The 26,213-nt window shown below is 36.4% G+C and overlaps 3 protein-coding genes across 4 annotated transcripts; 1 reads left to right on the forward strand and 2 right to left on the reverse strand.

Annotated features, from left to right (window-relative positions):
- Positions 1-245: 245 nt before the first annotated feature.
- On the reverse strand, positions 246-5,379 carry LOC140772291 (uncharacterized). The gene is made up of 8 exons (XM_073114282.1): positions 5,109-5,379; positions 4,447-4,620; positions 3,928-3,990; positions 3,596-3,662; positions 3,411-3,511; positions 1,831-1,875; positions 1,226-1,699; positions 246-837 (listed from the first exon to the last, which is right to left on the reverse strand). Exons 2-8 carry the CDS (start codon positions 4,579-4,581, stop codon positions 667-669), a joined length of 1,056 nt encoding a protein of 351 aa, XP_072970383.1. The 5' UTR covers positions 4,582-4,620; positions 5,109-5,379; the 3' UTR covers positions 246-666.
- An 8,040-nt stretch (positions 5,380-13,419) lies between these two features.
- Positions 13,420-17,046, reverse strand: LOC140772223 (uncharacterized). The gene is made up of 3 exons (XM_073114181.1): positions 17,014-17,046; positions 15,460-15,507; positions 13,420-15,380 (listed from the first exon to the last, which is right to left on the reverse strand). The coding sequence occupies exons 2-3, from the start codon at positions 15,481-15,483 to the stop codon at positions 13,962-13,964; spliced, it is 1,443 nt and encodes a 480-aa protein (XP_072970282.1). The 5' UTR covers positions 15,484-15,507; positions 17,014-17,046; the 3' UTR covers positions 13,420-13,961.
- Positions 17,047-19,138: 2,092 nt separating this feature from the next.
- LOC140772274 (uncharacterized) lies at positions 19,139-22,460 on the forward strand. 2 transcript variants are annotated; one of them, XM_073114261.1, is made up of 6 exons: positions 19,139-19,275; positions 19,780-19,872; positions 19,962-20,267; positions 20,389-20,471; positions 21,872-21,953; positions 22,165-22,460. In XM_073114261.1, the coding sequence occupies exons 2-6, from the start codon at positions 19,815-19,817 to the stop codon at positions 22,278-22,280; spliced, it is 645 nt and encodes a 214-aa protein (XP_072970362.1). In that variant the 5' UTR covers positions 19,139-19,275; positions 19,780-19,814; the 3' UTR covers positions 22,281-22,460. The 2 variants fall into 2 exon arrangements, with proteins under 2 accessions (XP_072970362.1, XP_072970364.1); XM_073114263.1 differs by having other exon boundaries at positions 21,872-21,937.
- The last annotated feature ends 3,753 nt before the right edge of the window (positions 22,461-26,213 follow it).

The raw sequence follows: 26,213 nt of genomic DNA on the forward strand, positions 1-26,213 counted from the left end.
AATCTGGATCATTTGCTTAGAGATTTGTACTCAAGTATTCCCTCTTGGAAAGAGTCACCAGATAGTAAACTGGATGTCATCAGAATTATTCCAGACAACAAGAATAGCCAATTTTGCCTCAGCATAAATCCAGATTCATTTATCAAATTCAAGAGGAACAAAGCTATGCAGATAACATCACTTCTGAAGCAGCTCATGCTATAATTACCAAAACATTTGGGTCGGGGTCTTCTAACAGAGCTCAATTACTTCAAAAATACTCAGAATGTAATTGAACCTCATTACATAATGTCAGCGTCTAAATTTACAAAAGAGTGCTCATTTGATATAACAGTAGATTTAGTTCCTCTAATAAACCTCCACAGATACAACTCTGACAAATAAGGGACTTGGACGAATATACAAACTATGATGGATAGATCTGTGTGAACATATTTAAGTACAAATGGGATTAAAAAAAAATAGTATGATGCTAGCATTGCAATACTTTGAGCAAGCTCGTGGGTCAATTAATTGGACCTTATTATCAAACAATAAAAGAAGTAATTGAACTGGTGTATGCTATTTGGTGGTATATATAGTTGTAGACATGAAAGAAAATGAACCATAGGAAATACGAAGTCAGGGAACGATTTTCTATTCCCGATTTCATAAATCATGATCGCCTCACTTGAAAAAGAGCTTCCAAATTTCTCTGTCCCCCAATTCAGTAACCAGATGGACACCAAAAATACCTTCCTCATCCACCAGAGCTCTCAGTTGCCGCACTCCACCATTGGAACTAACCAGATTCCTCTTTGCAACCAGATAGAGCACCCCGTAAGGAGGTCGAAGGCACTGGATATAAGAGATTCAGTCAGAACTGGATATAACTATAATTATGCACCTAAAGTAACTATCATGCTCTCCAGTGATGAAAAAGTTGGCAATCATTTATTCTATGGAGAGGCTAACTTCCAGGGGACCATCTAGAGGATACAGGGAGGTTCAGAATCTTCAGATGTACTCTCAAACTCTCAAGATAATCATGCTTGTAGGCAGTTTGATAAAACTCTCAGTACCTTGATTATATAAGTCTAGAACAATGGGTAAATTCACCAGATTTGGGCAACGTTGTGCTTGTTATTGGTTGAAAATATCCCATTTCTTGTGCTCAGTAAGAACTCAGAAACATGATGCCTAACTTTAGAATGCAAGTCATATTTAAGGAAACTAATCAACTAACCTTTGTTATAAGAGCATGGAGCTTCCGTAGAGAGCTCACAGAATGAGGGACTTCTGAAATTAAAATAACGTCATAACCACCATCTTCTTGACCTATTTCACTTGCCCTTGCCCATGCACGGCTTCCAGAGAGCTTCCTTGACCGCCTGGAGCAAGATTCACGACCAGTGATACTTCCATCTTGACTGCTATAACCATCCATGAAGTCATCCTCAGAGAAGCTAAGGCTAGTTGCCGGTGCAACCAATGACCCATCATCCCCATGCAACACAGACAGGACAGTATGCAACTCCTCCCAGTCCCCAGCATAGAAATGTACATCTGGAGCTAATTGCTGCCGAGAAGGAGTGACAGGGCTCTCTGATGGGCGGTTCTGCTTGTCCTGAGCCTGCTCAAGATTTGCTAAGACATTAGGTATTGTTCTGCATCTTATAGTTTCTGCATTTGGATCCTGAAAATGAACTTTGGAGGCACCCTGTGGAAGATTTCAAGAAATCAGCAAACATAGGATGTATAGGAGAAACACCTAACTTAGAAGCTCTAAAAGAAAAGGTAACCTTGCAAAAATGACCAAATTGACTGCAAGAAATGTAAGCAGAAGTTTACCTTCAGGCAAGCAAAAGTGCCAGCTAAACCAAAGCCGCAACCAAGCTGCAGAAAGTGCCAATTAAAATGATTAGGAAAGTAAATGCTATCATGAAAAAATATAACCTGCAAGAACATAGATGGTCTAACTCCAAAATGTACCAACTAGGAAAGTTTTCTTGGAAAAGTTCAAACAGAACATACTTGTATATAAATGAAGCTAAACAAGAATCCAATACATCTTGACAAATAACTGAAGAAACCTGGAGTTCAACGAGTCTAAGTATGGAAGAAGTTGTAGCTAAAAGTATAGATGACTTCCAAGTTCCAAGCATCACATACACTCCTAAGTTTCAATTATCTGAGCAATAGTTAGTATCAGCAATGGTAACTGACCTCTAAAATCCAGGTAGTATCAACTAAAATCTTTTCATGCAATAAAGTTCCATAAAATCTTGTAGGTGGTAGGGTGCGGTGCACTCCAGGTAATTGGCTCTCCAAAATCTTACATTGAGCAAGTGAGGCAACTACTGATAAGTGCAAAGAGAAGTTGAAGGACATTTACATGGTTATGGGTTTACGTATTCCCGTATTCTGTGAAAAGAAAGAAGTTTTTCTTTTTAATTCAATTGCAAAAGGTACCATATTCTAAGAGCCAAAATTATGTGACGTAGTGCTTCTCACATAACTTTGCCCGTCTGTTATCATGAATAGTCAAAAAGGCCTGGGAAACTGCAAACAAGCTTTCCTAAGAATCCAACAAGTGATAATTAATTTCAAGAGTGCACACAACTTTTCTGAGAATTGAAAGTAATATGGTGTGAGATGTATTCAGCAACAAAAAGGGTAATAAGACATAATAGACCCTTATTCCCTTAAAGGGATCCCTAACCTGATTCAGTAACTAAACTTTCCTTTTTCCATGACTATCATTCACTGCTCTTTTCCTATGTAAGTTTGCACTCGGCCTTAATAGCTAGTACAGACACTACTCCTAGTTTCTATGATGACCTCTCCTGAGAAATAAGATGAGAAAGAAGAATATATATAATTTGTAAAATTTGGATCAAATTTAGGTAGTAGTGAATACTTGGGTAAGAATATTTCCATCCAAAGCTATGCTTCTTTACTTTTGTACTGCAGAAGTTCTCTACAACAGAAAGATAAGGCTTAATGGTGGTACAGATAGATGATGCATAATGGAGTACTTATTGAGCTAACATGGATATTATAGATGGATCAAGAATCAAGATAATCCAAGGAGAAAATGGAGGGTGAGGAACTTAAGTAAGCTTCACTAAACACAGTAACCCAGATCAGGAAGAAGAATTAATAACCTCTACTGGTTAACCAAATATGTACTTCAAGATGGTTTTGCACTAAAAAACACATTTGAATAGATCAAAGACACACTGATTTCACAAAGAGAATAGAGAAAACAAAAGAAGCACTAAATTTGAGTAACTATAATCCTAAGTCAAGCAACCATGAGGTTATGGTTTCTTGGCAAATACTTTTACCTACACAGTTTTCAATAGTAAAGCTAAATATAGGTACAGTTATGAATAATAGAAAGGCAAAGACTTTGTAAAGAAAGTTACCTCTAAAACACTTTTTCCCCTAAAACTCAACTGCCCATCACGGATGTCATGCTTCAGAATATTTACAAGAATGATAGAACTTTCCCAATATTTTAGTGATCCTGAAAGAAGTTTGTAGAATGAGACTTTCCATCATTGTATGAAAAAGAAAATGTCAGAATTAATTCTGTGGTCATCAAACTTACCATCAGATTTTGAAGGTATCACCTCTGAACTTGAGAATTCAATCATATCGGTCACATTAACTCTTCCCTGAAGCACAAACAAGACATTTAATATCTACAAGCTGAATAAGATTAACTGTTAAAGATTAAACAGAAAATTCAGAAACCATAATAGTGTTTGAAATAAAGTATAACAATTTTCCAAAAGCAGTAGTTCCCATTAAAATATCATATAGGTGAATAGGTTATCACATTAAATTAAACAATGCAACAGAAACTGCTCTTCATGATCTGCTGACATGACCTAAAATAGAGTAAAGAACTAACAAGGAGAACCTGGACACAACATTCACCTTGAAAATGTTTACACCTTGCACATCAACCTTCTCTCCAGCATACTTGTAAGGATGAGCATTCTGCAAAAAGTTCAAGAAAACATTTTCTTATTTGATAGCAGAAAGGAAAATATATCCAATCCTCTCACTTTAAGACAATATTTTTTGGTCCTATAGATTAACCTGAATTTTCTATAAGTAGAAGAAAGTAAATTAATTACGACTATTCCTTCACAACCAACAAAGCATCCTTACTTACAGTATTCATGAATTTAGACTAGAAATGACATTATTAACAAGAACAGTATCAAGTTCCCTAATACAAACTATCGGCATATATTATGAAGTCTCAAAAACTAAAATCTCATTTACCAAGTCCTTTACAACAACTGGAGCAACTTTACTTTTAGTATCAGTGTAAACCATACTAGTAATAACTAACGAGGTCATTACAAATAATTGTATAAGATCTGCAACATAAAATAACTGCTAACCCAATCAATGAAGAGTTCCTCTGATAAATGATAAAAGGAGTACCTTTGAAGGGAGAATTTCAACTGCTGGTGAAGGTAGATGCAGATCCCTCTCAGGAACAATGGGAGCACAACTACTGGATCTGTCATTTGGTAACAAGCCCGGCAAGCATTGGAAAAGGAGAGATGGCGCCCGCATCGTTCCCTTACTAGACTTCGGAATGATTATGCAGTCAAACTGCCAAAATAAACCCCATTCAGAAATAAATTAAGCTAAAAATAGGTGCTAATAGCCTTATACAAAACAATCAAATATATCAATAAATCTTGAGCGCATAAAATTCGAGAACCACAGATCGTTATAAAACCAGCTCTTCGAAGTCCAAAATTTACCTCATAGTAGCAAAACGGTGAGACCTTTTTTTTTCATTAGATACAAGATCAGCCAAACAAGTTAACAAAAGCATAATCTGAGGAAAAATTCAACTAATTCACAGCCCAACAATTTCCAGAAAGCCCAGCAAACATCAGCGAGAAGATAAACAAAGAAATCCAACACCCAGACACAGAACAAGTAGATCATCCAAAAATAGGAGAACTCATAAGCTCCACAAAAAAATTGTAAAATTCTCACACAAAGCTTCCACCTTTCCAAGTCTAACACTAAAGCAACAAACCGAGCATCTAAAAGAATGATTAAAGAAGAAAGGAATTAGGATGCCGTACTGGAATTGGAGCAGAGATCCGGGAAGACGCGATGTTCTCGAGAAAGAGAAGCCCTCTCTTCAAAGTCCAACTAAAATAGCAAGAGAGAAGACCGCAGCTTCAGCGAAGGAACCCTGGCCCTAGATCTAATGCGTATATATCCTACCATGAATTGGATCCAAGTCAAAAGACCGAGCTTTATATATTGTATTAGAGAAAGGGGAGAGAGAGAGAGAGAAAGAGAGTAGAAGTTTCCATGGTTCTCCCATGGCTGCAGGAAGCGCTTTTGGCCGCTGACTCACCCAACAAATGTCCCGTAAGGCCGTAACCGAATATACTTCTCCACTCATCAAGGACTTGTTCACAATTATTCCTTTCTTCTGGGCTATTTTGCATAGAATAATTTATTCGTTCCTTTCTGAGGGTGGAATTGCTGGGACAATTCGTCACGTTTTAGTTGGTCAACGGGAAATAGTAGCCATGGTGGTTTATTCAAAAATAATAACCTCACTATGTTGACTAACATAATTTCTTGGATGTTTTTCTAGATTTCTTTTTGACTATTTTAAGTCTCAAAATTGTTTATCCTGTGTCTAATTTATCTTGAAACTTCCCGAGTTAAAATATCGTTGACTAAAAATGTAATTTCGAAATATAAGTTACCGACTAGGTCAATGACTTATATGAAAATTTAAAAACAGTTAAAAAAGTTATCAAGTACAAGGAAAAAAATTTCCATATGAATTGTTAATCCAGTTAACTGACTTATTTGTACGTACTTTCTTTTACACTTAGATTAACCTTATGTTAACTGATTTTTAAAATCAAAGGTATGGTTTGCAAATGGTCTTCTTTGGAATGGGAAAGACCAACATATAAATGGAGTCAGAATGAGTAAGTTCATGTGGAGTATAAATTCAGTGTAGGTCGAGTTATGCAAGTCAGTTGGACTACATCGTTGAATGCACATCAACATATTGACCACATTGATTTGATGATCAAAAATATGAGCAAAAGATAATATAAGAGGATTGTAAGATTTGAATAGATAAACTAAAAGCTATTAGATTGGCACATTGATATACAGGCATGGATCCAAAAATACATTTAGACCAAGTATGGCTTTTTCTTCTAGGTGGAGGCCCCTCCCCTCCTCTAGCTTTCTCCTCTCCTTAGAGAGCTTGCTTGACTGTACTTTCTCCTATGTATGGTAACCCTCATAGCTCGAACAACTCTTCCCTATGGAGCAAGATCAGCTAGTATCTAGAAGCTTCTAATCTCCTTTTGTGTTGCACGGGAAACTTAAACAACTATGCGACTGAGGAGGAGAAAAAAGAGGCTCTCCCCTCCAACAGTAGAAGACTCAAAAAATTTGCTAGGTGGATCAAGCGCTTAGATTTAATGGACCTTGGCTTCTCCGGCACCGCCAAAACGTGGTCAAATAGAAGGGCAACATGCAATTTAATCAAAGAGAGGCTCAATCGGGCACTTGTTTCCCCGAATTGGAATATCCTCTTTCATGTTGTTAAAGTTTACCACCTCCTAGCCATCTCAAATGACCACAACCTAATCCTCTTTCGTACAGCTCCTCCATCGAGACAAAACATGCATAAATTTCATACTATCACCCTTTGTCTTCTAACCTTCAAACTCTTATGGTGATGAAAAAAAACTAGGCAAAAAGAAAGAGAGGCAACCCCAAAGAGAGAATCAAGACTCTAGAAGATGAAATTCTTCACATTTAGACTCATGGCAAGGTGAGGAGGACTGAGCTAGGGAACGAGTCCTTTGCAGCATGCACAACAACTCATGCAGGAAGAGATATTCTGGCACTGACGCTCCAAGAATAATGGTTCTGCCATGCAACTGCCATGGCTGGCCAAAGAAGAAACAGGATCGATGGCCTCAAGCTGTGCAATGGAGAGTGGACGCACTATCAAAAGGAGATCAGGAAAGCTTTTGTTAAGCACTTCAGACAGCTTTTTACCACCATTAGCCCTCATTCTCTTTTAAATCGCTACCTTCTTAATAGCATCCAATGGCCCAAAATAAACCAAGGTGCAGCGGAGGGTCTTTGTTTTCCTCCCTCCGATGAGGAAATTGGATTTGTTCTCAAGAGCTTCATTTCAGACCAAGCTGCAGGTCCGAACAGCATGAACCCTAGTTCTTTTAATTGCATTGGTCTGCGATGAAATCTGCTATATGTGACTCGATGAGAGAATTTTTCTCCACTAGGATAATGGACAAGGAGCTAAATAAAACCAATATCGTCATATAGCTCTAGCAACTATTAATGACTACCAGCTAATCAGTCTCTGTAATACCATGTATAAGGTCATAGCCAAGCTTCTTGTCTTGAGAGTCAAGTCTTTGCTGAACTCTCTAATCTTAGAGGCTCAAAATGACTTCATCCTCGGAAGGCAAATCATTGACAATCAGGTTATGGCGCAAGAGGTTGAGTGTTTTCTCAAGAACACTCAATCTCAGTCGGGGTTCTTCATGATCAAAGTGGACTTATCCAAGGCATTCAATCATTTAGAGTGGAACTTCATTGGTGATTCCTTGAAGTTTTTTGGCTTTTTGAATGGCTTTATCGGCTTAATCTATGCTTGTATCTTCTCCACCTCTTTGGCGGTTGAGATAAATGGCATAGCTGACGGGAACTTTCCTCCCACTAGAGGTATAAGGCAAGAGCGTCCCCTCTTGCCTTACCTATTTATTATTGGCTTAAATGTGCTATCTTTGCTCTTGGAGCATGAATTAAATTAAAGAGGCTTAGAGGCATCAAGTTGGCTAGAAATGTTCCTCCTATTACACACATGATATTTGCAAATAACTTGCTCCTATTTGGGAGAGCTAAAGTGAAGGAGATCACCAACCTCAAAGATAGAATTATATTCTACTGCACTTGGTCGAGCAAGTGATCGATTTCGAGAAACTTCAATTCATTTCAACCCTCGGATTAAGGTGCGCAAGGGGACCCTAGTGCTAAATCTTCTCAAGGTTAAGCCACTAGACATGTAGGATAGATATCTTAGTAATCTCATGCTCACACCGAGATCTAAGGTGGAGGCTTTTTAACTTTATCATTGACAAACTCAACATTGATGGGTGGAAAGCCAAACTCCTCTCTTGCAGGCTAGCTAGTACTCAATAAAGCAGTGCTCAACACTATACCGATATATTATATGTTAACGATACTGCTTCCCAAAAAGCTAATTGAGAAGTTGACGATGATCATAAGAGAATTTTAGTGGGGATATGATGGAGTTAAAAGGAGGATCTATCTCAAAACTGTGATAGCATCTACAAACCCCTAAAGAATGGAGGTTTGGGTGTGAAAAAATTGATCCATGTCAACCAAGCTTTAGTGGCCAAGCTGGGGTGGAGAATGATATTAAACACATCCACTCTAGGCCGGAGTGATAAAGGCCAACAATTTTTCACTCACTTCATTCTGGCAAGCTAAGGCAAAGCAAAATGATTTGTGGGTCTAGAAATATATGATGGACATTAAAGATTGGATCAGACATGGTGCTCGATAGATTATCGACGATAGGGGGTCAACATCCATTACGGATGACCCTTGGATACTGCAGTTTGACCCAAGGATGATCCAACTCCTTGATGGGATCACGCATGTTAGGCATCTAATGGCTGACGACATTTGGAATGAGGAACTTATCAAATAGTGTTTCCAGTCGAGATCGCGATCACCATTCTCAGGATCCTTGTGAGATCAAACTCTATTACTACTAAGGACAAGCTTATCTAGAGGCACTTCCTATCCGGAGCTTTCTCGAGCAGCTCCTATAGGGAAAGTTGCAGCGGAGATGAGGCTAGTTCTTCTACTCAGCATCACCAACAATATTTGGCAGCTGGTGTGGTGCTAGAACAACTCCATATCTCGAGTGAAAACCTTCCTATGGAGGTGCATAACAGGTGCAATCCTAGTGCTTGCTGCTCTTAACAGGCGTGTGCCAATAGTGGACACATGTTGTCTAGTCTATAAATCTACTTAGGAGACAGAAGAGCATCTTCTTCTAGGTCTTAAGGAGATCTCAAAGCTAAACACTAGGAATCCTTGCTGGGTTTTCAGCGAATCCCAGTTGGCTATCGACGCAGTTAATAGCGGCTAACTGGACATGCATTGGACTATCCTCAAGGTAACTAAGGAATGTATCAAGTGGGTCTCCACCCTTTCTCATGTGAAAATGTGTCACACTAGCCGGAGCAACAACAAGCTTACTCATCAGTTAGCCATACTGGTTGACCGTATCACTATGTAAAACCTAGGTTGAACCGCCTCTTGATATAGGCGATAATTTTGGATTGAATAAAAATCTCTAGTCTACGGACTGTTTTTCATAGAAAATAATAATAATACACCTAGACCCACTCTTATAGGATCATCCCGCTTAATCCTCATGTACTCATATAATAAATTATCAAGTACCTTCAAATGAAATAAGGTGCCCTAGATTCAAATCCTTGTGAATTTTAAATAACACCCTACATTTTTATTTTATTTACATAGATTTTATAATCCAACTAACACTATAATTATATAACTAATTATAAATAACACCCTATCTTTAAGTTATCAGGACCACTTTCAAATAGAAGGATGTTAACTAAAGAATATCCTTTGGTGGATAGGATAAATTAAATATAAACAAATATTTTTAATTTGGTGGGACAGGTTATGATGTGATATGATTTAAAAGTGATTTGGCTAGTATGGATCCAAGTTAGAATTTCTCTAAAAATTATTTAGTAATTTAATAAGTAAAAGTATCATAAAACATAGACCGGTATTATGGTAGTTATTTAAAATAATAGTAGGGTGTTAAATAAAAATTGAAGAGAGAAAAAAACGAGGTTGGATTAAAAAAAAAACTCTAATATGAGGTGTTAAGCAAAAAAGAAGTTTGGGCCCTTACCTTGCCAATAAGAAACTTTCAACGAAACTTTTGAAAGCTATGGGTTGAAATTTAATTTATTTAAGAATAAAAAATTAAAAAAAGGCTCCTAATTTATGCTATTAAATGGAACTCTGTACATACGTAAATAACTAGGATTCGAGGGAGACAGGCGAATTTGAAAGAGGTGTTCAAATTGGCGCTATAAAGTAAATATTAAATTGAGAGGGGCCTATGCGCAATTAAGACATTTGACACATTTAAGGGAGTAAAACGAAAAAAAGTATCTGTTGGTTGGCGGAAGTGACCGTGTGGAGGTGGATAACAAGGTCAAAAGAAATTAAGCAACGTGCGGCAACGTGGGAGTGGACTTCAGTTTTGGTACGCGGTTTCCCATTTTTTATATTTTTTTTATTAAAATAAAACTACCACTTAAATTTATTACATTGAGATTTAATTCTCTTTAATCTTAATCAACGATGGTCGTGCCACAGGCACGGACCGTGCCGACCACCGATCATACCGTAAGAGGAGAGAAAAAATAAGAGATACTCACCTTTGCCGTCGTCGCCGCTTGTCGCGCTCTCTCTCTCTCTCTCTCTCTCAATTTCTCTCACTCTCGCTCTCAGTCTCTCCTTCTCCCTCGGGCTAAGGCACTCGATGGCGACGGCGATTAACGACGGCAACGGCGATCGGCAACGGGTAGCTCGACAATGAGGTCGGTGGCGAGCGGCGGAACTATTAGGAACCCCTCGTGCCATGTGCCGGTACGCCACCAGCACGCCTGCCATCCATGGTCTTAATAAAAATACTAAACTGGTTAGCATTTTTAAAAATAATGATTAGTTCAGCATTTTTATCGTCAAGTATTTTTTTTATCTTAACTATTGAAAGACTAAGTTAAAGAGATTTTATTCAATTTTAAGACTAAATAAATGTTAAATTGATCAGCATTTTTGCCCAGGGAAAAACGTTGATTAGTCCCGCATTTTTATTACGGCTACAATGAAGAGGATTAGCCCATTTTGATAGAAAAAAAATAGAAAAATATAGGTTGATCAAGAATTTTGTTTTGGCCTCCCATTGACTTGGTCATTTGTCATGTGTTAGAATTTGGAGATTTTATAATTTAATTATATTTAGTATTTAGTTTATAATAATAAATTTTAGTATATATACACAATCTATTATAATAAAATATGTATCAACTATAAAAAGATATATGCACTGACTTTTATGATCCAATCAAATTAGAATTTTTTCACATGGAATTTTTTCTTGCAACCTAATTGCAGTCTTCCTTTCAATTAGTAAACTTTCTTCACCAGATGTACATTTTATTATAATTGAATGCATAGAATTTATATATAAAAATTCTTTTGCATAAAAAATTCACCTGATCTTTTATTTTATCGGTTAGTTTCATTTTCGATTTCTATTGCACTCGAATATATTTTTTCTTTAGTACCTCGTTAAATATTAACATGACACTGGAAAATAGAAAAATAACTTTATACTCATCTTTACTTCATATAATAAATTCTATACTGCTATTATTTTTCTTCCTACTCCTGTTTCTATCTCTTAATCTCGTGATAAATTAGCGGCCATTATATTTTTCTCCCATGGTCTTAGGTGTAGAAAATTTCAAACTAGCGGTCGGTGAAAAGTCTTATTGTCTAGATTGACAAATCCAAATGAGATTTTTATATTGACTAAAAAAACAAAAAATTATAGCCTTTTTGCCAAATGGTTAATATTTTGTGATCCAAAATAGAGGTTATAAGTTCTAAGTTCCACCTTGGACATAGGGGGCTGTTATAGTAGAATTCTATGCAAGCACTATGCACATGATTTAGGTTTATTTAATCAATGTTAGATGTGTTGGATTATGCCTCCTCATGAAAAGTCCCAATCTGAATAGAAAATCTAGTTTATCTGTCTCTTTAGTCAACTTGATGAAGTAGGAGACGTTGAGAGCTCTTTTAATTAAATTAGGAGATTATAGGAGATCTCGTTGTGGGTCTAAGAGTATATTTTTATTTGACTAGAAAAATGATAGAGATCTCGGGTAACTATATAAAGACATAAAAGAGCTAACATTTTAGATAATGAACAGGTGCTGACGGAGGGCGAACAAAGGCTTATGGTAGACACATTGAGCCGGTGGTTAATGTGTAAGAGATATATATGAGATGCGATAATGAGTAGAGAGTCATAGGAAGGCACAGAATGTGTGAGATACGCGGTGTAAGATGATAGCGAAGTGCTAATGTGATGCCCTATAAATACCTATACAAAATCAATATAAATACAATATTAAAAATAGTATAAGAAATAGTTTTTCATGGTCTATCTTGTATGAGTTTTGTGGTACACATGTTTTAACATTCGCGTAGGTTATATCTTACGTAGTGGATTTATAATTGTCCTAGTTTTCCATGTATATCCTTATGCCTAATTTTACTGTAATTATTTTATTCTCATCTAATATTTGGTGAGATTAGAACATGCATGGAGTGAGAATGCTTTCAAGAGTTAGTGTTAAGGCTATGCACAACAAGATGATCCCATTCTTCTCATCGACACAAGTATACTTATGTATAGGGGAGACAATCGAGTCGAGTTATCTGGGTTCGGGTCATGATAATGCAAACACGATCACAATCTTTGGAACTCTGCTTCTCTAAAATTTGTGATGTACCTGTAAATGTAAAATTCATGCTAAAGAGTATTTTTCTCTATCAAATTAAACTTTAAGAGTAGTCGATAAGTTAACATGATATTAATGTCGTACAATATTTGATTGCTAACATTAACAATGCTTTTAACTGTTTAAGTAATACAAATTATCCTCTTCATTTTGAAGTAAAATTAACATGATATCAGAGCAAAAAGTCAAGAGTTCAAATTCAGTCATATCTACCTTATCAATTAAATAGAAAAATTGCTGTACTAGTTTTAAGCCTTTTAGAGTAGTTGTTTAGTTGGCATGCTTTGTGAAAACAGCGTTTCTTAAAACATGGGAAGCAAAAATTTCTTTATGAATGATGTAATTGTAGAATCCTACAAGAGTATTATGAACAAGTACATTACATTTGAATTCATGATGGATTGATAATAAATGAAGGAAACAAGCTAAGAGGAGGTAAATTAAGAGTGGGCTAATGAACAAGCGCAGCATTTTCTATCTATATCTATTTTTTATAGGAAAAGGATGTAAAGAGATAGATAAATAACATTAATACATTCTAAGATTAAGTTATTAAATTGTTTACCATAATACTATGATGGAAAACTGCACTTTAAAGGCCTATCCAGGAAGAACATAATGTTGGGAAATCTTATATCATTCATGTGATATATACACTGCTGAGATTACCGAATCAAAGATCAAACGACACAAACTTCACTGTATTTCAGATGAATATTCCTTTTAAATACTTTTAGAAGACATGCCAAAACTTTTGCTCCAATTTGCATTGGTAGTTCAGTTCCAAAAGAAAGTAAAATATGCTACCTGCTTGTTTGCAAATCCTCAGTAAGCCATGCTTAATTACAATGCACAAGCCAATGGCTCCAGAATGTAGTAATGGTACTAAACTTTAGAATGGAACCAGATTACTTTGTGTGCTCTTGCTACTCTAAGGTCTAAGAAAGTGATTATCAGCTGCTGATTGCTATTGGAAATGAAAATTTTAACTAGTTAAGGATGGTATCAAGACCCAGATTGGACGAGTTTATTCCTCCGATCAGCAATCACAGAACTCCTTGAGGTGTTGGCTGGAGAACAAGGTTCATTTGTGTAAACAAGAATCATTAGCATCTCTACTGAAGAATAATCTCCCTTGGGATAGCTTTTATACCACAGCAGATGGTAGAACTTGAGCATCTTGGTCACCACCATTGTTCATGGATTACTAACACTTACTTGAAGGATCACCTTGACATTCTATCGAGGTGACACGTAAAATTTAAACAGATCATCCCTAGCATCCCCATTGATCCCTTCATGACCATCAAACTCATTCAGCCCAAGTAATTCCTCGATCAAAGTTCCGTCCACGAATAAGTTCTTTGAATCACATGCTTCAAGGTCTTGCAAAATTTTGTTTGATGATTCCTTATCAACAATGTGCTTGTCCACATTAACTTTTAACTGGACCTGTCTCCTTTTCTTGGGATCATTGGACTGCTTCTGTTGCTGCTGCAAGGAAGAACATTTCATTGATCTGCTCAACCTTGAAGGAATTGGAGCAATCATCTGGGAGCCATTGTTAATACCTCTGGATTTGCACACTGAAGCAGTAACCTTAGGTTTTCCAGTGTCTTTGTCTGCTTGGCAACTGTTCTTTGGATGAAGTCCTGACCTAATTGGATACAATCGACGAACTCCTGGACGGCCAACATTTTGTATATCCTTGCGAGGTGACAAACATAGAAACTTATCAAATTCTGGATTCTTATATGAACTGTAATCCAATGGCCAGAAGATAGGCTCATCAGAATCCTTGTCCTCCAACACAATCTTGGACTCTGTCTGACTTAAAGGTGTGGCGGAACTAGAGTTGGAAGAACTGATTTGGATATTTCTAGTGGCACAGAAAGAAGGGCTGGGGAAATCGGTATAGAGCATGTCAAAATCTTGTTCTTTATATCCGATCAACTCAGAATCCTCATTAAGATCCAACGAAGAGACCCATATGTCTGTTCTGTCAAAATCTTTGAAAGGTCTATCATCATGAAGATTAGCAGATGTAGATGGAGTACTAACAGCTGATGAGTCCTCACTGACAGACCTATCATGAGAAGAGTCATCACTCTCCAACAATCCAAATGGAGAATCGTTCATTTTATTTCCTACTGTTTCATGTATCCATGTTATAATTTTCTGATTGTTCAAATCTTTGCCCTCGACAATCTCACATGGTCCATTAGCAAGGCAAGATGCCTTATCATTGGAGCTCATTCTAGGCACATAAAGACTTGAATCACCCTTGTCCTCCTTCAGAAGAGAGCCAAAGCTTTCAGATAAGGATAAGGTTGAAGAGAATTGATCATGTGAAGACAAAACACCACAATCAATCTCTGAATCATCAGAACTAAGCAATGAAGGAGAGTTGTCATCTGAAATCAACCAGATGCAGTCACTTCTAGCAGATGGTTTTTTAGAGCAATTGATCTTCTGCTTAGTATCGATACCTTCGATATCTGATTCTGTAAAAATATTTGAAGCCTTTAAGTTGTAAATTTCATCTGCATGTTCCGCATGGCCTCTCAGAGAACCTTTGAAATCGATAGCACATTGGTTTCTAGGTAACACATCTTCTGCTTCTCTTGATGATTCATTTATGCTACTGAAGCCCATTTTCTTGGAATTCAACAGTCAAGATGTTGGCATATAACTTACATAGTCACATGGAAAGATAAAAGGAAGATGATTTACTTACTGACTTCAGAGGGCCACTGACCATATGTCCAACTTCACCTCCAGATAGCTAAATAAAAATTCAATCCATGTCGAGAACAAACAAAAACAAGGAACAGGTCATTACCTTACAGATCCAAATATGATAATAGAATAATTGAATTTGGGCCACCAATTACTATGACTAATTTGGATCTCATGCACCACAATAATTACAGAAAATCAAGTAAGATGACTGATGCACGGAAAGCTTAGTGAGACAATGGCAAAGGGATGAAAAGGTCAGCCTTAACATATTATCAGACTTTAATATCCATGTTATGAACTAATCAACTTGCATCAACAACCATACCATAATTGAATATGATAAAGCCAAAACTCTTCGTCAAGTACTCAAATCCAATTTGTTTTACACTCGTACAAAGAAAGTATCGAATAATCCTGGAATAAGTCAGATTCAATTTTCTAAAGTTATTTCCTTGGACTTCGAGGATTCAAGTATGATAAGAGAGAGTAAGTTGAGATCATTAAATATTAAACCCCAGGACATTCTAAATCCTTACTAAGTAGAAGTACATTCCTGCAATTATCTCTTTGGAATTCAAGGATGCATAAATGGTACAGGTGCAACATAAGGAAATGAGAAACCTATAAGAAGTCGCAATTCTTACCAAATGAAAGCTGACCTAACAATACTTACTTTGTGGAAGGGTACAAAAGAGAAACAAGAAAAAATTAATTTTCAGTATAAACTAATAGTAACTTTTTACAAACTCTATTTTGGAAAGGGATCAGGAAGCACTTATCAAAGTAGTACTTGCTCGAATGAATCTTTTTGTATATATCTAACAAGAAAAATACTAATTTCTAGATGCAATACAAAAGATGATACTATCAGCTCAATTTGACCACTGTGAACACCACTCCATTCCCAAATTTGTAACCCCCCCCCCAAAAAAAAATAGAGGCTTCGACCTAAACTTACATTCGACTTCCCCTAAACCCGAACTTTGAAATTACATGAGGGAGTAATTTAACATTTTCTTTTGAATCCTGAGAATTGGATCAAAGATGAGACGAAAGATTTAGAACATCATAATTATGTTCTGAAAGTTTCAGAACCCTTACGGGATCCCTCAGGACAGAAGATAAATTACAGAAATTTTTAGCAATAAATTCCTCTTATTTGCAAGGGACGCAACCCAACAATTTTCGAGTGATTTTGAACTCTGTAATGCCATAAAAAGGTTAGTAAATTTACTTTCATTTTGACCAGCAGAGTCATCAAATGAGAATACCTATTTATACTAAAATTATCCAAAGAAGATAGCAAAAAGAGAACCCATCTAGAAACCTGATCCCAAAGACTAAGGAACGAAATATAGTTCAAACACTTCGAAAAAGGCCCAAAAAAAAAAACAGTTCAAAAAGAATCCACCCCTATTAATTCCACACAGAGAAACTTAGGTTCTATGATTCTTCTTGTAAATTTCCAGCAAAGAAAAACCTCAATAGAAACTCTTCTCAAGGACCCAAAGAATAAATTCCAAGAATTTAAGCACAGAAGAAAGCGTACCTGAATCGAGAAAAGAGACCACTGGAGTATGCCATTCTTCCGTAGTTGTTTAAAGCTGCTAACTTTATACCCTTTACCTCCGACACCGAAACGAAGTCCGAGAAGGGCTTCCCGCGTCCGACTTGGTCGTTACCGTTACTTTCCATAACCATCCGTTAATGACCTAAATACCCTCGACTTGTAATCTTAGGTCCATACAAGATGGAACGCGACGGAGGTCAACGTTCGTAATTTCGCACGGAGGAGAGGAAAGAGTGGTGCGTTTGTGACCGTTTGATCTTGCGAAAGATTTAGGAAGCCCTAACGTCGTTTGTGACCGTCAGATCTTTTGCTACCCCTCGTAGTGGACGGTGAGATCGAATTCGGCGGAAGGTGGTGGGCTCCTCTGACACAACAAGAGACTGGGGGAGCGGGTGAATTCCCCAATTTGCCCTTCGTGGAAATTTCTCTTTTTGCTTCCATTTTTTCTTTCTTTTTTTTTCAAGAAATGAGACTCCGTGCATGTTCGGACGTCGAATGCGTACGTTAGAATATTAAATGTAAAAATTATTGCTCTCTAAAATAGCTTAAATTTTGGATTAAATATATTTTACTCTTATATATATATATATATATATATATATCTAAAATTACTTTACTATCCTATATTTTAAAAAGTCTCAAACCAGTCTATATACTTACAGACTTACGACCAAAGTGAAACTGTCAATTATCAGGTCAAAGTTAATAAAACATGCCTAAATTACCAAAATACCCTATAGTGTTTATTAGGTAAAATAGATGGGTTTTTTATCTGATTTTTTTAACCCATATTTGTCTTATTTCTAGATGTGATATAATTATTAAACTTACTATATAGTTAGCATAATTTAGAAAGTAAGAAAAATAAAATATGTTGGTACTCTTTAAAAAAGAAAGAAATACTTATATAAGTAGGCAAGGATATTTTTGTCCATAAAAGTAAAAAATGGAGACAATTTAGCTCGACATTTAATTTTTAAAATTTTTGAGTGTGTTCCGTTGATTTGGATAGAAAAAACTAATGATCTCATTTTAATCGTAGGTTCAGAGACTGATTTAGAACTTATTAAGATATATAGGAGTAAATTGATTTTGGGTTTAAATTTTCAAAATAATCAGTAAAAATTTGCACGTGTTTAAATCTCTTTCAAAGAATACAAAAAGTATAAAACCATATGAAAACTGTGTAAAAATATAAGACCAATTTGATAAATTGTTAGCAAATTAAAACCCAAAATCATGAAAACTAAGTACCTCATGGTAAAAGATCTATTTTTTTTGTGTGTGGGAGAATGGATATGAGCATTCACATATTGTGATGCAAATGTTCGCTTAGCTAATTTTTTTTATGCTTAAGTACATCGACATCTTGTTTTATAACATAAATACTAATTTATCAACCAATTCTAATAGAATTGGTAGGTATCTTACCCATAATCAACGAGTTCATGGGTTAACTTTAACCCCAAGTAATATTATGGAGATATTGTTTGATAGTTGGTGGTTTAGTGGATTGGCTCAATTCATCTTATGGGCACGGCAGCGCGGTTAGCTTGGAGAAACAGCTTGACAATGCAATGGTTTAGAGCAAGTCTCGACGGTGTTTGGTCCGAAGTAATTATTCGGCGACGCATATGACTTGAAACCTAGACAAGACAGCTAAAAGCTTAATGGATCTAAGTGCCTCTGTATCTAGAGATAGTTGGCCTTTGTCTAACCCAAATTTAGCCTTCGGGCTCATGAATGATAAAAATAAAAACATAAATACTAATTTTGTTTTCTTTTTTCCTTTTAATTAACTTCTAAAATATTTCAATTTCTTCAAAAACATGTATGTCGATAATAATTTAGTTAATTTGATTAATGTGGGTTAGGTTACAATGTGCATCAAGGGTATTTTTGTAACTTATTCACAGAGTTAAATAAACCAAATTATAGGACTAAGGGTAGTTTGTTAATCGCAAAATCACTCAAATGTAGGGTGTTATTTGAAAATTTCTTATTCCTCAAAGGTAAGTGGATACGGGTAGCGATTTCCATCCGACCCGTTTACACCGCATATTTCAAAAAGGCGTTTCCCACTCTTCCGAAATTTTACCGTTAGCATTCACTCCGATCCCAAAAAAGAGAAAGACTCTTCTCCTTTTCCTCTGGTGATTAGGGTTAGGGTTTTGTAAGGTGATTTCTCTGGTTGATCCCATCCCCTACTGTTGGTTTCAAACGGACGCGATTCGCTACCTGGTAAGCCCTCAACTTCCTCACATCCGTTTCCACGTTTCTTGATCTCAAAGATCGATCCCTTGTTTTGTATTGGAGTTTCTCTTTCCTGGATGTGTTTCAGTTCCGATTATTTCTTCTTCTTTTTTTGTCGATACAATATTTGGGGTCTTTTGTGTGTGGGGTTTTAGAGGAAGATGAGGACGCCCCAAATGTAAAGTTTACCATTTCTGTCATATTATTATCAATTTAGGAAATTTGGGAGGGTTCGCGAAGAAAAGAGAGAGGTGGTTGAGTCAACATAAGGTGTTCCATATGGGATCTACTCAGTTTCTTGGGTAGTCTTTGTCATAATATCTCTATTCAGTCTTTCGAAGTAATAAGTTACTAGTTTTTGGTTATGTTTGTTAAGACTTAAGAAGACCCCAAATACTATTTCTACTTGGTAGCTTCTTTTGGTTCTTTGATAGTTATCTTGCCTCTTTGTTCCAAATTTTCCATCTAATTTTTGGTTGAAAAAATTACCAGCTGCGCTGTTTTCAAAAGAAGGATAATTCTGAAGCATGGCATTTCGAACTCCTGTTGCTGTTGTTCAAAATGAAAATCTGCACATGCACAGAGGTATGGGACAGTAATTGTGATTGTAGTTTGATTTGTGATTTAGTTGTGAAAAACTGGATGATATAAGAGAAAATACATTCTTTTTTCAGGAAAGGGAGTCGATGGGATAAAGGCTGATCTGCCAAAGCCAGCAAAAACTGGGCGTCAAGAGCGAAAAGCTCTGAGGGATCTTTCCAACACTGGGAAACCTCCAGTTTCTGGTGCAACAAAAGATTCTGCTCTGAAAGGGAAATCTCTGGTATATGGCCGTGAGGCCATCAAGAATGTCCCAAAGCATAGTTTCCTGACTGATGAGGAGATTAAAAGATGCCAGGAATGGGCTAAGGAAGGAATTGAACAAGCCCACTTTACAGGAAATGACATGCAGAATCTCCAGAAGGATCAAATGGAAAAAAGTAGGCTGCTATTTAGGCTCAATGTCCATTCTTCCACCTAATTCCTTTATTTCTTTGTTCCATTTACTATTTTACTGGAGTGAGTGGATATTTTGGATGCATTTTTCTCTTGTCTACTTAGGGATCAAGAAGAAAGTCAATAAGGTAATGTCCGCCCTGCATGAATGGTCAAGTACGATCTATGATCTTGGGTATCGAGTAGAGGTATGTAATGAAATATGTAGAGATTACATAGTATGTATACTGAAATCCAAATGTTATTTACATGCAAACAAAAATTCAAAACTTTTTCATGAGTTGTGACATATTGTCATGAATGAGGACCTGTTTTATTACCCTGATATTTCGACTTGATGACTAGAGAAGCTATTTTCCTTTTTTGCAAAAATTATTGCAGTTGTTGATTGAATCTAGTCTTATAGAGGTGTTAGGTTGATGTTTCATTGGGCCTCATTGCAATTGAGAAATTTTAAAATATGTCAAAAGATCTTTCAGGAAAATATTCAATACTTGGAAATTTCAGCATAGTCAATTTAGTACGCCTGGAAGGGGAGCAGCTCCACCTGGTTGATGCATTTCATCTGAGGAACTACTTTTTACCATCTGATTTACACTATTTAAAACAACTGTGTGTGGCATTTAACTCAAGAAACTAAAGAAAAATCAGGTTTATAAAGACGGAAAAAAAGCAAGTTCAGCTCGCTTTTTCTCTTGCGTGTGATTTTGCACTAAACATGATCCATATCTGGTTGTTAAATCTTCTTTCTTGACCATGTTACTGTTTGAAGCATATATAGCAAGTAGCAACATCATGTATCAAACAAGTAAGTGATTTTGAGGATGCTTTGATTGTAAAGATTATTTAGATATTCAACTTTTAAGAATTCTCTATGATATTAGTAGGCAGGACTTGTTAAATAAGTAAGTTGGGTAGTTGTTACATATGTTCTCCTTAAAAAGACAACTTATACTCCTGGATAGATAGATGCATTTGAAACTTGGTTTCTTTTATTCCATTACATTGTATCATGATTCCTTCATTGGCTGTTGTTGTACTGTAGTGCCATTTGTTCTTGTGTGTATGGTGCATATCTAGGTACATGTGCTATATGGTCTTTGGAGTAGGTTGAACAGTAAGGATATTTCTTCTGGCAAACTCTTACTTTATTTTATAATAAAAATAATGGTTTTAATCTTCATGACTCTATCCATTAGATCTTTGAGTTTATTGAGTGGCTGCAGGCGAATAAGGATTTTGGTATTTTATATATTACACTTATAGCAAGTTGCATACATGATATCAACATTTCTTGTTCGTGACCCAGTAAGTATGCAGAATGTACCATGACTGAATTGTTATCAAATGGGCAATCATTCATAATGTGGTACCATAGAATTTTTCCAAACATGCATACTCTAACTCAGAGTTTTTCTGCATGTGCATTCTTTTTGTTGGATTTTTATTTAGTTGTTTATTGTTGTTGGAGTATATTCTTGTCATCCTTAGTAGATTTTAACTTCAGTTAGATGCTTATTGTTGTATTCCTTGCGGAATACATTTTTGTGACACTTGGTAGATTTTTAACTTTTTTAATCAAAATCAGGAAGCTGCCAAGGACTTTGAAGACATAAAGATGGAGTTGGAGCCAGAGGTTCTTCAAATGCCCAAGGCACTCTCGGGATCAAGTCTCTCTCTCTCTCTCTCTCTCTCTCTCACACACACACACACACACAAGCACAACAGAATCGCTTGAATGCCCGGCCCCTAACCATGTATATATACTTCCAATGAAGTATCAGACTATATTATATACCCACATCTCCATTTTTTGTGCTGCATTTGCAACTGAAATATCAATTCTGGTCTGTGTGTTTATTGGTTGTTCTTTGATTTCAGATGACAGACAGATTGATGATCTTATTGATGCTGAGCTTCATGAATTCCAACTTCTTGAGCATCCAGTTGACTTCAAGCTGAAAGATGATGTGAGTGCAGATGGTGTTGCTGACTGAGGAAAAATCTCCAGTTTCTTTCTTTTGTTTCTGAGTTTTTGTGTCTTAGAAAGGAAAACCAGTATTTTAACTGTTCCTTATTGTTGTACTTCCTGTTATAGCTAGTTGACTATTTCCCTTTTCTGTATACTTTTTCTTCTGTATATATGCTGTCAATTAATTTGGACCATTTTGATGTTATACTATGGTTTCTGCATAACATCTGATTATTTGATTGAATTCAAGCTGAAAGATGAGTGCAGAAGATGTTGCTGACGTGTTGAGGATCACTGTCTTATTACTATGTTTGTTTCTGAGTTTTATATTTAGCAGGGAAAACTAATATATATGATCACTTCTACTGTCCATCTGGAAATTCCCATAAGTAATTACATTCTCATTTTCCTATAATACCTCTGTATACTACAAAGAAATATTCTCATTTCTTCTCGTGTATAAGAAATATTTGCATTTTTCACACGAAGAGTGATCTTCAGTGCTAAGAATAGTGGAAATTAAGCATTTTATTCATGATAAGAAATGCATGCTATTGTTACATGCCTCGTTTAGTTAGTCTCTATTCACTTGTAGAATAAGGGTATAATAGGCATAAGTATTCTTATTTTTTAATATCAGAAGAAAAGAGCTAATACTAGTATAAGCTATTGTAATGTTTAGTTCAATACTAGTATAAGATGTAATAATTATATTTGATGTAATATAAAATTGATATTAAAATAATAAAATTATATTAGGAATTGGTGATGTTTTAAATCTAATGACAAAAATATCTTTGACTATATATTAAATAGTAAATAGTATGGAGCTTTTCTATTGCAGACTTTTCTGCATTATGTAGGGTTATAATCCCGCACTTGGGTGTTCATTAATGCTACTTAGCGACAACGTCAGAGTAATCGAGGGCAAAGGCGGAGATGTTGCCCCACCATAGGGAGACGCAGTCGAGGAGGGACAGGGAGGTATCATAAAGGAGGATGAGATCGTCGCAGGTGAGGACAACGGTCAGATAGAGGGATGGGGAAGAGGAGGTCAATGCGTTGGTGAGGGCGGCGTGGGAGTTGGAGAGGAGGCAAGGGAGGAAGTGGGAGGGGAGGGAGGAGAGAAAGTAAAGGGCTGTTGCGAAGACCTCGGGGTTGGGGGAGGAGAGATCGGATCGGAGGCCGAAGTTGAGTGTGTCGTAGAGGTTGGGAGTAAGGTTGAGCAAGCGGAGGAGGCTAAATGCGAGTTTCTTATAGACGACGGAGAAAAGGGAGCCGATGATCTCATAGCAGATGGTCTTGGCGACGACGGAGACATCGTGGCCAACGATGGAATGCTAATGGGCTTGGAGGAACGCACTAGATTGTTTGAAGACATTGGTTATCTTGCATTATGCTAGTATACAGTGCTACCTTTAGAGATGAGAGAGAAATTAGATAGCAACTATAGTTGATATGACTAGTGTGTTGTCATCTCAAAGGGTAAAATTATAATCTTTGGTTATTAATAAATAATTTTTAGAAAGTTATTAGAGTTAGATGAGAGAGAATATTGAAGTAGTATACTAGAATAAGGTAAGATATTGTTTAATTACTACACCAAAATAAGGAAGTTTATTCTAGGATAAGTTTATTCCTATTACAAAAGTAAACGGGGTGCTTAGTTTATAAATTTTCTTCCTCATTTGCGAAATTAACTCCCTTTAATGACAAATTGCACCTAAGCACCACTCACTCTAGTAATATGCAAAAGTATAGTCAACTTTTTTTAAAAAAAAATCTCAGATAAGTCTGGATAATTTAATAAAAAGATAAAAATACCCTTAACTAAGAAATATTTGAAAAACTAGAATAAATAAATTCTTATCTTTTCGCATTTAAATTAGGGTTAATTACCTCAACACCTCCTGATTTATATTCGGTTTTCACATAGACCCCTAAACTTTTTTAAGTTACAATGTCACCCTTAAACACGCTAAAAGTTTTAATGTCACCTTTCCATAAGTGTACTGTTAGAAAAATTGGGCGAGTCAACTTACATGGTAGTTATATCAGACATAATTAATTCTAAATGCCCTCATAGTCTTTACACAAGCCACTAATTAAATTAGGATAAAAAATATTCTAAAATAAAAAATAAATTTCCTGTATTATTATATTCAATCTTCTTCCTCCACTCCTCACCGTCAACACCCTATTCTCTCCTTCCCTCCTTCCCTCGCTTATATTCTCTCCTTTCCTAAGCTGTCCTGTCGCATGGGACGAGGAGGTCGCGGCGAGCTCACTGTTGAGCGCCACGTGGGATGGCGAGGCCACGATGAGATCACTACCGCACCACGTGGGAAGGGGAGGCCATGCCGCATGGAAAGGGGAGGTTGTAGCGAGCTCCGCTATCGCGCCACATGGGAGGGGAGGCCATGGCGAGCTCTGCTGCCGAGCCACGTGGGACGGGAGGCTACAGCGAGCTCGCTACTGCACAGCGTGGGACAGGGAGGCCGTGGTAGGACGGCGAGGCCGCAATGAGATCACTGCTGCACCGCATAGGAAGGGGAGGCCATGCCGTGTGGAAAAGGGAGGTCGTAGCAAGCTCTGCTACCGCGCCGCTTGGGAGAGGAGACCGTGGCGAGCTTTGCTGCCGAGCCACGTGGGACGGGAGGCTACGACGAGCTCGCTATTGCACTGCGTGGGACAAGAGGCCACGGCTAGTTCACTGCCGCGCTGCGTGGGACAAGAGGCTGTGATGAGCTCACTATCGCCCCGCATAGATGGGAGGTCGCGGTAGCAAAGCCGCTATTGTCGTCGCCCTCTCACTCACGCGCCGCTCGATGTCGAAGGTAGCATGAGAGAAGAAAGGAGAGAAAAGAGAAGATAGAAAGTTAGGAGATGGGATACAGAAGATGGTAAGATATTTAGTATATTATTTTTTTAATTAATAATATTGTGATATATTAATTAGAGGTATAGTTAGTCATTACGTATTATCAATCACTACCATTACTTATTTCATTTTTTTCTGAAGTTTAGGGGTGACATTTTAACCTAAAAAAATTTAGAGGGTATCCGTGAAATCGGATATAGTTGAGGGGTTATCAACGTAATTAATCATTTAAATTATTTAAAATTTAAGATAGTTAACTTCAAGGGGTATTCACTCAAAGAATAAAGATTTTAAAGGTATGCATACAAAACTTATTTTGAACAATAAAAAACCCTAAAAAGTAAATCAGCAAAACAATGAGTCAAAATTGTCCCACCCCAATTTGAGAATATGATGGCCGCAAATCTTTATGACAAAATTCAGAGAAAATATGAAAGCTCAAATAATAATTAAATTCGAAAATAGATTGACACAACGGAAATGATACTCAGCCTTCAGAGTTCTCACTAAGTAGCTTTTTAAATTCCTGTAAAATAATAAGTTCTCATGAACTAGACGCCCAACAAGTAACCCACTCTACTAATAATATGTCTAATAACAAATATCAACATATGATACATATAGTAGCAGAAAAAGAATTAGAATAATATATAAAAGCCATCTTGGAAAAGAGTCCTATTAAAATAAGAATTCTAATATTTTAAAAATATACTTAAAAATTTAACTTAATTTAATCAAAATTCTAAAATATAAGAGATAAAATGAAATTCTGATTATCTAAATATTTATTTCTATTTTATTTACTTATGTTTTAAAATTCAGAGTTGTTACAAAAATTATGAATCTATTTGAATAATAAAAAGTTCTTTGGCATAATAAATAAAATAAGGATAGCACTGCCACAAAAGGGTAATTTGGCTTTGCTATATAAAAACTAATTTTCAGTTTATGGATCTTATAAAATATCATTTCTAAAGACTGAGTTGGGCTCATCCACCTAAATTAAGTGAATGCCAAAACATATTCTTTCAACATTTAATGGAAAGAAAATAAATATTAAGACTTTATTTACTTGAT

Source organism: Typha angustifolia, chromosome 12, assembly GCF_048772165.1.
Source record: "Typha angustifolia cultivar Huaian chromosome 12, ASM4877216v1, whole genome shotgun sequence".
NCBI lineage: Eukaryota > Viridiplantae > Streptophyta > Magnoliopsida > Poales > Typhaceae > Typha > Typha angustifolia.